Source organism: Mustela erminea, chromosome 4 (genome assembly GCF_009829155.1).
Source record: "Mustela erminea isolate mMusErm1 chromosome 4, mMusErm1.Pri, whole genome shotgun sequence".
NCBI classification, from domain to species: Eukaryota; Metazoa; Chordata; class Mammalia; order Carnivora; family Mustelidae; genus Mustela; species Mustela erminea.
This window is the reverse complement of record NC_045617.1, coordinates 101,193,503-101,206,573: the sequence shown is the minus strand read 5'-3', so window position 1 is coordinate 101,206,573 and position 13,071 is coordinate 101,193,503. Positions and strand designations below refer to the sequence as shown.

General features: G+C 34.0%; 1 protein-coding gene across 1 annotated transcript in view; it reads right to left on the bottom strand.

The window, feature by feature from the left end:
- The window catches only part of HCRTR2 (hypocretin receptor 2), a 109,280-nt gene that overhangs the window by 12,213 nt on the left and 83,996 nt on the right, over positions 1 to 13,071 (bottom strand). Inside the window, exon 4 of the mRNA XM_032340292.1 lies at positions 12,931 to 13,046. Within this exon, the coding sequence (XP_032196183.1) occupies positions 12,931 to 13,046 (116 nt within the window). The remainder of the gene's footprint in view (positions 1 to 12,930; positions 13,047 to 13,071) is intronic.

Below are 13,071 nucleotides of genomic sequence, written 5' to 3'. Positions count from 1 at the left end.
GATGATAAAGCAGACATTAAAAGTTAAAATATCCATGTCTACATCTAACAAGTCAGAATTGCTCTGTCTGACTGCAGAGCTCTTTTCCCATTCTGATGTAGGGTTTCCATTTATAAACTTCAACACAATGTGTTATGGAAGACAGCAAATTTTTAAGTATGTGCCTAGTTACATGAAATAATAATCATACTAAAGGGCATTGATAAATCCAGCCTGGGAAGCTGTCCATCTAGAAAGGTCTTCCCCTGCCATCTCAGGAAGGGCTCAACAATCCAACTGTGTAAAGCGTGTGTGTGCACACATGCGCGCGCGCACACACACACACACACACACACACTTCACTTTTATTCCACTATTTTAAATGAATTTTAAAATAATCTTTGATACAAAAATACATCTTGGAAGAGGTCTTGCCACAATCATGAATTGGAGATATCTTGTAAACAATGGACCTGCCCTTTCTTAAGCTGTGTTTGTGACTAGGATTAATTTTTAAGAAAAGGGAAACATGCTGCATACATTAAAAGAAGAATAGAGGATATTGTGAATAATGAATAAATTTGCAAACTTAAATGAGATGGATAAATATCTTGAAAAACAAAGATTACCAAAACTGACACTAAAGATTACCAAAATTGGCACTATGATTCCAAACCTTGTTAAACAAAAACTCCAGGCCCATATAGGTTCATTAATGAATTCAGTCAAATAGTACAAAATAAATAATATCGATCTTATGCAGACTCTTTCTGAAATTCAAAGAAACAATAATACTTTCTTAATAATTTTATAATACTACAGATATCCTAATAATCAAAGACATAACAACAAAAGAAAACACAGAGATGAAAAATTCCTTAAAATATATTATCAAATCAATTAGCAATATGCAAAAAGGATAATAAAATTCACTCAATAAATCAACTTGATTTATTCCAGCAATGCAGTGTTGATTTAACATTCGAAAATTAATCAATGTATCATATTAACAGAATAAGAGACAAAAATATGACCATCTCAATAAATAAAGGAAAAGCATTTCAAAAATTCAACCCCTTTCCATGATAAAAATTTCAGTAAACTAGTAACATGAGGAAACTTTACCCACCTGGTAAAGGGCATCTATAAAAAAGTCTTCAACTATCATCCTACCTAATGGGAAAAGATGAACACTTTCTTTTAAGACTGAGAACAAAACAACAAAGTCTTTTCTCAACATTAAAATATGAGTTTCTACTCAACATTAGCCAGTACAAGAAGAACAGAAAAATAGATAAAAGGTACATAGATTTATTTTATTGGGGAGACATTATTGTTTACAAAGTAAATCCTAAGGAATTTCTAAAACTCTACTAGAACTAATCCCTGAATTTAGAAATATGCAGGACCCCCAATCAAGAGACAATCCCTTGTATTTCTGTGATAAAATGATTTATGACATATGTTTCATGGTTCAGATGACGAAAATATATTTCCCAGATATATCTGGTCTTCATCTATAGTTCCTGAACATGCTTTGAAAACATAAAAGGTGAAATGGGTGTCTTATTAATGAAAGTAACTTAAGATCAGGAACTAGTTTCCAGGAGGACCAACCATTAAAGGATGGTAACTTTCAGTCCCACTCCCTGACCACTTGGAAGAAGAAGGGAGCTGGAGTTGAATCAGCTAACAGCCAAAGACTTAGTCAATCATTATATAATGAAACCTCTTTAAAAATCCACAGTGACATGGGTTTCAGAGAGTCTCTAAGTTGGTGAACATATGGAGATGAGTAATGAATGGCATACCTGGAGAGGACATGGAATCTCCTTGACCTGTGTATCTCTTTATCTGGCTGTTGATTCATAACCTTTAACAAATCCTTTAATAAACTCATATCATCAAATTTTGAGATTTATAGTAAAGTCATATACATAATATTTATGTACATATATGGAATTTTGTGTATCTTGGAAAAAAGAAGAGGCTCAGTCTGATAAATACAATTCTGGAAATCAACTCATTAAAAAAATGCTTGGAAAATACATCACCTAAAAAAATTCTGTGCAGTTATGAAGGAACCAGTAAGAAGTCATTTAACAGCCAAGGAAGGGAGTATGAATATTCAAAGCAAAGAGAAGAAGAAAGACAGATACAAGGGCTATGGGAAAATAGTATTTAAATAGTGAAACTGAATGACATTATTCAATGCTAGCAAATGACTAAGCAAGAAATCCCTAGGGAAACTTTTTTTGGAAATCATTGATGAGTTTAAGTAGGAACTGTTTCAATGTAGTGATAGGATTTGAGTAAGAATGAAGTGGGTTGAGAAATCAGTGAGGGTGGCAGGTGGTGAGAAAAGGAGCCAACAAAGGGAAATGCCGTGAATTTTAGCTAGGAGGAGGAGGAAGAGCCAAGAGTTAAATTAGTAACTGGAAGAGTATGAGAGTTAGGAAGATGTTTTTTCTTAGTACTTAAAAGTTCCTACTCCAGGAGGACAGATCTTCTTTATCTTTCTTCTAGTCTTTAGCTCATTACCTATTTTACCATAATAGAGTACAACTGATACTTGGAAGGTGCTATCTCATATGAAGCGATAATCTCTCTCTTTCTCTGTCTGGCAGGAAAAATAGGACTTTTTTCTAATTCCTTATACTACCATTTGAGAATGATGGAGCTCCAAGACCCAGTGACTTTATTTTTTTTTTTTTTCTGTTTAACTCTATGACCTCTTGACTTTTTTTTTTTTTAACCCTGGCAAGCCCTTTTAGAATTTAGATGAGCCTGCTTAGTCCACAAGATGAGGATCAGAACTGTTTTATCTGTCCCATCTTTTGACTTCATTCTCAAAATAGAAAGATCTACTTTCAGGTTCTATAGACAACCCTATGGACTACAATGGACTACTACTGCCATCCATGATCTGCTCACCCAATCCCCAAACTCAAGGCTCTTGTCCTTTGTCCATCCCCAGAATGTGTTGACTCTCAACATTACTCCATCACACAATTAGTTCTTCTTTGTAGAAACTGGTTTCCCCTTTCCTTCCTGGAATCCAACAAATGGTTTTTACTGATTAGATCCTCTTATGCTTCTGTATTTCTATGGACCTTAAAATCTTTAATTACAACCAACCTTTGGACAGTTCCCCTTATATATTCTCATTGCATCAACAAGTCGATGGTGTTTACCCTGTTTTCCTTCCCCCGAGTTTGAGTAGGAGAATTTTGTAAAAGAATTGCCTCCATCTTTAATGTTTTTCTTATTTTAAAATGCCCATCGTTTTTTGTTCTCTTTAAAAAAAAAAAAAGATTTATTGAGATATATTTATATGTCATTAATTCACCTTTTAAGGGATACAGTTAAGTAGTTTTAGTGTATTAACAAAGTTAATCACAGTTATCACACTATCACTGCCTAATTCCAGAATATTTTCATCACCTGGAAATTAGACTCCAAATCTATAATCAGTCACTTCCCATTACTCCATCCTACTATCCTCTGTAACTACAAATCTTTCTGGTTCTAGCCTATTCTCTATATTTCATGTGAACAGAATCATAAAATACCTGGTCTTTTGTGTCTATTTTTACTTAAGAATAATTTCAAGATTCATCCATGTTGTAGTATGTATCAATAGTTCATTACTTTTTATAGCTAAATAATATTCCATTGTGTGCATATACTACATTCATTTATCCATTAATGGACATTAATGGATAGCCACTTTTTGGCTACTATGTATAATGTTGTTGTGAACAAAAATGTGTAAGTTTTTACGTGGACACATTTTCAGTTCTCTTGGGTATGTACCTAATGAGTAAACTGGTAGGTCACATGGTAATCCTTAAAGATTTTGAGGAACGGCCAAACCATTTTCCAAAGTAGCAGCATCATTTTCTACACATTTTCTTCACATTTTTTCCATTTTCCAGCCATATAATGATAGTACTAATTTCTTCACATTCTCAACACATTAGAGTACTAATTTCTCCACATTCTCTCTTCACATTTCTCCACATTCTCACCAACCGTATAACGAGAGTACTAATTTCTCCACTTTCTCACAAAGATAAGTAATTATCTTTTTAAAAAATTATTTCAGCCATCCTGTTGTGTGTGAAAAGATATCTCACTGTATGTTTAATTTTCATTTTCCTAATAATTACATCTTGTCATGTGTATATTGACCACTTGTTCATCGTCTTTGGAGAAATGTTTATTCAAATCTATGCTTACATTTAATGGGTTATTTCTTTTTGTTGTTGAATCAGAAGAGTTCTTTATATATTTAAGATATGTCTTTTATCATATATGTGATTTGCAAATATTTTCTTTCATTCTGAGTTGCTTTTCACTTTCCTCATGGTAACCTTTGAAGTACAAATGTTTTTATTTCAATAGCATCCAGTTTATCTACTTTCAATTTTTTTTTTTTTTGCTTGTGATTTTGGTGTCATTTGAACCATTATCCTAACCCAAATCATAATGATGTCTGACCACAGACATATAATGAATGTGTTTTCTTCTAAGAGTTTCATACCACAGATGGCCTCTGACTTACTATGGTCTGACCTATGATTTTTTAAATTTATGATGGTACAAAATAATATACATTCAGAAATTGCACTTTGAATTTTGAATTTTGAACTCTTCCTAGGCTAGTTATTGTGGTATGATACTCTGATGATTCTGGGCACTGGTAGTGAATTGCGGCTGCCCATCAGACAGGAACTCATGAAGGTAAACAATTGATATATTTATAACCATTCTGTTTTTTACTCTCAGTACAGTACTTAATAAATTATGTAAGATGTTCAACATTTTATTATAAGATAGGTTTTGTGTTAGATGATTTTGCCCAAATTTAGTCTAATTTAAAATTTCTGAGCACATTAAAGTACTTTAGGTTAAGCTATGATGTTCTATACAGGTTAGGTGTATTAAATGCATTTTTGACTTACATTATTTTCAATTTATGATGGGTCAATTGGGATATAATGTCACTGTAAGTTGAAGATCTGTATTAGTTCTTACATTTAAGTCTACAATAGATTCTGAGTTAAATTTTATATATGGTGTATGATGTCCAATTCCATTCTTTTGAATATACAGAGATGTCCCAGCCCCATTTGATGACAAGACTGATTTTACCCATTGAACTGGGATGACAGTTTTGTCAAAAATCAGTTAACCGTAAATATAAGGGTTTATTTCAAGACTTTGAATTCTATTTCATTGATGTCTATGACTATCTGTTTGCAAATACTATACTATCTTGATTACTCTAGCTTTATAATAAATTTCGACATTGAGAAGTGAGTTTTCCGACTTTGTTCATCTTCCTGGAGATCATTTTTGGCCATTCCTAATTCTTTGCATATCCATATTGATTTTAGTAGTATTTGCCAATTTGTTCAGAAACAGACAAACAAACAAGACAGCTGGGTATTTGATAGGGATTGTGATGAATCCATACGTCAATTTGAGGAATTTTTCTTTTTCTTTTTTTTTAAAGGTTTTATTTATTTATTTCACAGACAGAGATCACAAGTAGGCAGAGAGGCAAGCAGAGAGAGAGAGGAGGAAGCAGGCTCCCCACGGAGCAGAGAGTCCCATGTGGGGCTCGATCCCAGGACCCTGGGACCATGACCTGAGCCAAAGGCAGAGGCTTTAACCCACTGAGCCATCCAGGTGCCCCTTGAGGAATTTTTCTATTTTGACAATATTAGGTCTTCCAATCCATGAACATGAAATATCATTTCATTTATGTAGTCCTTCTTTAATTTTTAAATGATGTTATGTGATTGTATATGTTATATATTTCTTCTATTAGACTTATTGCTAAATGTTTTACGCTTTTTAGAGATGTTTGAAATGGAACTGTTTTGTTAATTACATCTCTGGATTGTTCTTTGATAGTTTATAGAAATGAAATTAGTTTTTATCTATCGATCTATTATTTTCAAAACTGGCTGAACTTGTTTTTAATTTTTTTGTGTGTGGATTCTTTAGGATTTCCTATAAACAGTATCATGTAATCTACAAAGAGAGTTAGTTTACTTTTTACTTGTCAATCTTGATGCATTTTGTTATTATTCTTAATATTATTTCTTGAATAACTGAGCTGGATAGTATCTAGTTCTATTCAATTTTAAACAGAACTGATAAGATCAAACATCCCTATCTTGTTCCTGATACTAGCAGGGGAATATTCAGTCTTTCACTATTAAATATGATGTTAGCTGTGGGGTTTTGTAGATTTTATTATCAAATTGAAGATGTCTCTTTTATGCCTATTTGGTTAAGTGCTTTTATCTTGAAAGGGTGTTGTATTTTGTCAAATGCTTTAGCTGCATTTATTGAGATGATCATGTCACGTGGGTTTTGTCTTTTCTCTTTTAATACTGTATGACTCTTTTTGATTTTCATATGTTAAACCCACATTGCATTGGTGAGCTAAATCACACTTGGCCATCATGTATAACCTTTTTTTACATATTGGGTTTGTTAGCATTTTGTTGAGTATACTACCCTATATTCATAAGTGTATTAGTTTATAGTTTTCTCTTGATATCTTTGTCTAGGTTTAATAGTAGCATACTACTATCACTTATGGAATGAGGTAAGGAATATTCTCTCCTATTCTGTTTTTTCAAAGAGTTTGTGAAGGTTTGGTGTCAATTATCCTTTAAACATTTGGTAAAATTCAACAGTGAAGACACGTGCTTTTTCTTTGGGAAGTTTATTACTAATTTAACCTCTTCATTTATAATAGGTCTATTCAAATTTTCTAATTCTCCTTTAGACAGTTTCAGTAGTTTGTGACTTTCTACACATTTGTCCATTTGCTCTATGCTATCTACTTTGTTGATGTACAGTAATTCATAGTATTCCCTTACTCTTTCTATTTCTGTAACATCTGTGGTGTTGTCCCTCTTTTACTTCTGATTTTAGTGATCTGAATCTTTTCTCTTTTTTCTTGAAATTATCTGTTATCTTTTCAAAGAACCAATTTTCAGTTTCACTGACTTTTATCTACTGATCTTTTAAAAAAATTATTAATTTTAAAGGGAGTGTGTGCAAGAATGTAGGAGCGGCGAGAGAGAGAGAGAGATGCAGACTCCCCACTGAGCTTAGAGTCTGATATGGGGCTCAATCTCACAAGCCTGAGATTACAAACTGTGCCAAAACCAAGAGTTTGGGATGCCTGGGTGGATCAGTGGGTTAAAGCCACTGCTTTCAGCTCAGGTCATGATGCCGGGGTCCTGGGATTGTGCCCTGCATCGGTCTCTCTGCTCTGCGGGGAGCCTGCTTCCTCTTCTCTCTCTGCCTGCCTCTCTGCCTACTTGTGATCTCTGTCTGTCAAATAAATAAATACATAAATAAATAAATAAAATCTTTACAAACAAACAAAACAACCAAGAATTAAGTCTCTTAATCGCCTGAGCCAGCCAGGCACCCTGCCAAAATTTTATTTTTAAGTAATCCCAACATGGGGCTCAAACTCACAACCCAGAGATCAAGAGTTGTGTGCTCCATAGACTAAGCCAGCCAGACACCCTGACACTCACAGTTTTGGTAAACTTTCTTTTAATATTACTATAGCCACCTCAGCTTTCTTTTGTTAGTGTTTGCATAGTAAACATTTTTCCCTACTACTTTACATTTAATCAATTTGTGTCTTTGAATATGAGATATGTCTTTTGTAGATAACATAGAATTAGACATTTTATGTTTGTTTGATCTATTCTGCCAATCTCTGGAGTGCTTAATTCATTTATATTTAATTATTGAATTGGATTATTTAATCATTAATTTGATTATTAAAAAGGAATAATTTACATCTGTCATTTTACTTTGTTTTATATATATTATGTCTATTTTGTTCCTCTATTCCCCCATTGCTGCTTTATTTTGTGTTAAATAAGTATTTTTTAAAGAGATTTTATTTATTTATTTGACAGAGAGAGAGATCACAAGTAGGCAGAGAGGCAGGCAGAGAGAGGGCAGAGCAGAGAGCCTGATGCAGCTGGATCCCAGGACTGTGGGATCATGACCTGAGCTGAAAGCAGAGGCTTAACCCACTGGGCCACCCTGGTTCCCCAAATAAGTATTTTCTAGTATACCATTTTTATATTCTTTTTTTTTTCTTTCACTATAGTTTCTTAAGTATTTTCTTGGTGGTTGCCCTGAGAGTTACAATTAGCAGCCTAAATAATATTTGGATTAATGGTAATTTGATTTTAATAGCATATAAAAATTTTGCTCCAAATTAGCTTCATTCCCATCTCCTTCCTTTGTATCACATCTTTACATTATAAGCTGAATATTTACAGTTTTATAATTCTTGCTTTATGCTGTTATCTCTTAAGTCAAATGGGAGAACAAAAGTATTACAAAGAAAAATACATTTATACTCTCTTTCATATTTACCTAGGTAGTTACTTTTACTACTGTTCTTTATTTCTCTGTGTGAACTTGAGTTACCAGCTTTTGTTTCTGCCTCTGCAATTCCAGTTTGCTGTCTATTCCCTCACACTAGACTGACTTGTCATCACCTACCATTCATTATTTTAAGTTTTCTCAGAAGAACGTTGAAGAATAAAGAACAGTAGAAAAGACTGTGAGAAAAATTGGGACAGGAAAAGTTTTCAAATTTATACTCCCTAGTAAGTTGAAATTTAGTTCAGACTCAAATATCAGTTATGGTTTATGGTTCATCCCCAGTTCCTCCAATAGTACAGACAATAGTAGGTGCTTACCAAATGTTTTTGGAATGAGTTAACATGAGTTCATATGATGATTAAAATTTAAATGCTGAATTATCTGAGGTCCAGAACTGGAAAGAATATTGTTATAGTCACATAAACTAAAATTAAGTGGGTCTAAAAAAGAAGACTTTTAGAGAAGAGTCTGTAGAATTTCCAGACTGACTAAATTCCCTGACTCACATTGTCAAAAAAGAATTTAAGTAATTAATTGTAGCAAAGCACTGGTTAAGCCTTTTAATAAAGCTGAAGGTTCTTCACAAAGTCAGACAAGGTTATACACTTTGCTCACTAATAATCTTACACTTACAATTTCAAAGTATATAACAGATTCCATGCATCTGTAATTTTAAGCAAATAGGATAGGCCCTCCATTTGATGGCTCACTTGATTTAGCCAATGGCACACATAAGGCTTTGGAACTCTGTTTATAGACATTAACAGTTGGAAATTGAGAGTTGCTCAAGCAGAATTCTACATAATCACCCATTTGGGGTTAATTTACTTTATAGTGGCTGCTAAAGCGAGCTCAGCTGAACTTGTCATTTTCCATTCCAATCTGTTTTGTAAATGTTTTTAGTTTTACAGCCCAAGCATTTTACTGCAAATCTTTTGGATCATATGGTTTATGCTAACCAGAACAATTCATCAAAAGAATATGGGTTATTTCTAAACCTGCAGTACAATTTTGAACTTTCTTTAGAGTTCGAGACATGAAGAACTATAAGCTTAAATAATGGAGAAATAAACTGGGCAGAGTTTAGCAGTTACCTATTCAACATTTTTTTGGAATACAAGAACATTAAGAATACTTTCTTAGTGCAAGACACCATGTTAAGTGTTGGGGATTCAATGATGAACAAGACAGATTTAGGTACCTCGAAAGAGTTTTACAGTTATGTCAATCTGTACATAAATGAATAAACAAATAAAAACTTCTATTATATGTAGTATACACTTACTAGTAAAAAATATGGAAGTAGGGAATGATCTTAACACTGAACATTCCTGGTCAAAATCGCAAACTCAATCTAAAACATCTTCATTCCTCTACGCTCATTCAATGCTTTTTCTCTTTCAAGAAATTTTCACCACTCCCTCAAATTCCAATTTTTCTATGAATAGTTCGCTGAGTAACTGGGAAATTGATTTCCCGATGTTCTCTCCTATAAAAGTGTTCCCAGAACTTTCTCTTACTTTTCTACTCACTTTTTTCTTATAAAGTATTTATTGAGAAACCGGTATGTTCTAAGCATATACAAATTGGAGGGATACAAGATGAAGGGTAGAGTGTACTGTCTTCAGCTTTAGAGTAGAGCAGATAGACAAATACAAAAGGTTATTATAATGTTACTGAAAAGTACTATGAAAATGGGGCACCTGAGTGGCTCAGTCAGTTAAGTGTCTAAATCTTAATTTAAGCTCAGGTCATGATCTCAGGGTTATGAGACTGAGCCCCATGTTAAGCTCCATGTTTGACAAGGAGTTTGCTTGAGATTTTCTCTTTCCCTTTCCCTCTGTTCCTTCCTCCTTTTGCACTCTCTCCCTCTCTTTCAATAAATAAATAAATAACTTTTTAAAAAGTTCTATGAAAGAGATCTATTTAAGAAAGTAGTCACATACATGGATTCAACACATACTTGTTATTTTAGATCTATCGGCAGAATTAGTTGAAAGAACCAATAACAGCATATATTGTTAAGGTATTTTAGTCAATGAGCACTTTCTCTGCTCTAGGCATTTGAATTAATTCATCAAATAAGTGTAATAATTCTATGAGATATCTACCTCTACCCTACTTTAAAATAATAAAAGAAAGGCAGAGAAATTTAAGAAATTGACAAAATTCATGCATCTATTAAGTTGTAGAGTCAGGATATAAACTCATGCAATCTGGACCTTGAGTCTGTGTTTCTGACTTCTTTGAACTATATCATTTGTGATTATTCACTTCTCAGCATGCAAGAAGATTCCTATTGCTCTATGACTTGTAGCATCTTTCTTTGAGGGAAGGATTCTTTCCTTCGCCATGGTCAGGCTTAACCACATGGCTTGTTTTGGTCAAAGAAATATGAAGAGACTTAACATTATAGCAGTTCAAAGCAAAGATCCAAGAGATGTTGTATATTTCTTCCCACGTCCTTGCCTTTTCCCTCAGTCACAGAATGGCACATCCCAGAGAATACTGTTCCCTTAGCCTGAGTTCTGAAATAAGACAGTAAGTAGAGCACAGCCACAGCCTGTCCTCACTACTGACATGGAACATGAGTGAGACACACTGTTGGGGCAAGCCACATGCATTGTTTTTGTTGTTTTTTAAGAGCAGAATAGGGGCGCCTGGGTGGCTCAGTGGGTTAAGCCGCTGCCTTCGGCTCAGGTCATGATCTCGGGGTCCTGGGATCGAGTCCCACATCGGGCTCTCTGCTCGGCAGGGAGCCTGCTTCTTCCTCTCTCTCTCTGCCTGCCTCTCTGCCTGCTTGTGATCTCTCTCTGTCAAATAAATAAATAAAATCTTAAAAAAAAAAAATAAGAGCAGAATAACCTAGCAAAAGCTGACTAGTGTAATAAAACTTACCAAGAAGTAAGTGCGATAGTAACAAACACCCGAAAATATGTGATATCGTGGCCAGAGGAACAGCATTGAAGAAACTATCATTGGGAAAATATAACTCGTGTTCTACAGTAGCACACATTTGTTACCTTCGTTGGAAAGACTGGGGGTTAGAATGATAGTAAGTATTGGTACTGACTGCATTTTAAAGGTTATAAAAATAATTATTGCTTTGTAAAAATAAAGGAATAGAAACAATTCGGAATTATAAGATATACAAGGTTGGAAAATGCGACTATTGCCCGTATTCAACCAGTAAAAGATACCTTGAAAATTGCTTTGACTAAGAAAGGTTGAAGGAGACCCAAATTAAGACTCTTCCTCAAACAAAGACCAGATAAAAGGTTAGTGATGTCTTTTTAATGAATTGAGGTGTCCCAGTAAATTCCATCAGTTGGGTAAAATATATCAGAACAAACAGATTAAGGGCATGGCTTTCCATGAGCCTGATAAGCTCTAAGTACTGGCAGTAAGTGTAGAGAAAGAGAGAGATACATCTCCAAGATATGTGGCATTTTAAGATACAATTTGTAAGTCCAAGAGGATGAGTTATATTCTTTGTCTAAACTTGGTGATTTACTTGCACTCATCAATGTTCAGCTTAAATGTTTCCTGCTTGCAATTAGGTACTCCTCTGCCACACCTCCCTCTGATCCCCAGCTTATATTTATTAAGATGATTTTCACTCTGCATCTGACTCTTTCCCTCCTCCAGTCTATGAATTCATCAATGAATTTGACAGGAGCTTTTAGCTTTTTATCAGATACACATACAAAAGAAATACGATAAATATTTGATAAATGAATAACAGAGAATGAATATACTTGCTGATGTAGCAAGGTTATCTAACAAACTACAATACTCCCAAATCAGCATGATAAACTGTTTCTAAAAGTTGAAATTCTGCCTGATTCTCTACTGTGCTAAAAAAAAAAAAAAATCAGATCTTTGGAGTTGGAGACTTAAAACATAATAAAGGTACATAAATATATAATAAAAGTACATAAATTACATAAAAATACATAAATCTGATATAAAAGACAACATTCTTTACATACAGTCTCAGGAAATGTTAAAGAAATTTTTGTTATTTCTCATACAAAGTAAAGTTTATAATATTAGTCCTAGACAAAAATCAAGTCAATTAATCACAGAACATTACAATTTAAAGTCATTTAGGCAGTTCATAAATACACTCCCTAAATATCACCCTAAAAAAATGCCGAGACATATTTCCATGACTTGGGCCTCATTATTTTAGAGGAATACACAATTCTTTGGTATTCATGTTATGTTCGTTCTGTCTATTCTTAAATTTTATTTATTTTTTAAACATGTATTTGTTTATTTTAGAGAGAGAATGTGTTGGAGGAGCAGAGGGAGAGAATCTTCAAGCAGACTCTCCACTGAGCACGGAGCAGATGACATCAGGACCCTGAGATCATGACCTGAGCCAAAATTAAGAGCCAGCCACCCAACCAACTGGGCCACCCAGGCACCCCTCTTAAGTTTTATTTTTAAGTGCATCCGATAGAAAACGCAAGGAAATTATTTGAAAATACATACCTGGCGACACCAGAGTTTACGAAATATTTGCAAGTAGGCCAACACCATAAGACACAGTGGTGCCATGTATGTCACCAGAAAGAAACAAATATGATACATCTTGGGGTAAATTTCACCTGGAATGAAAGCCAAAACAACAAA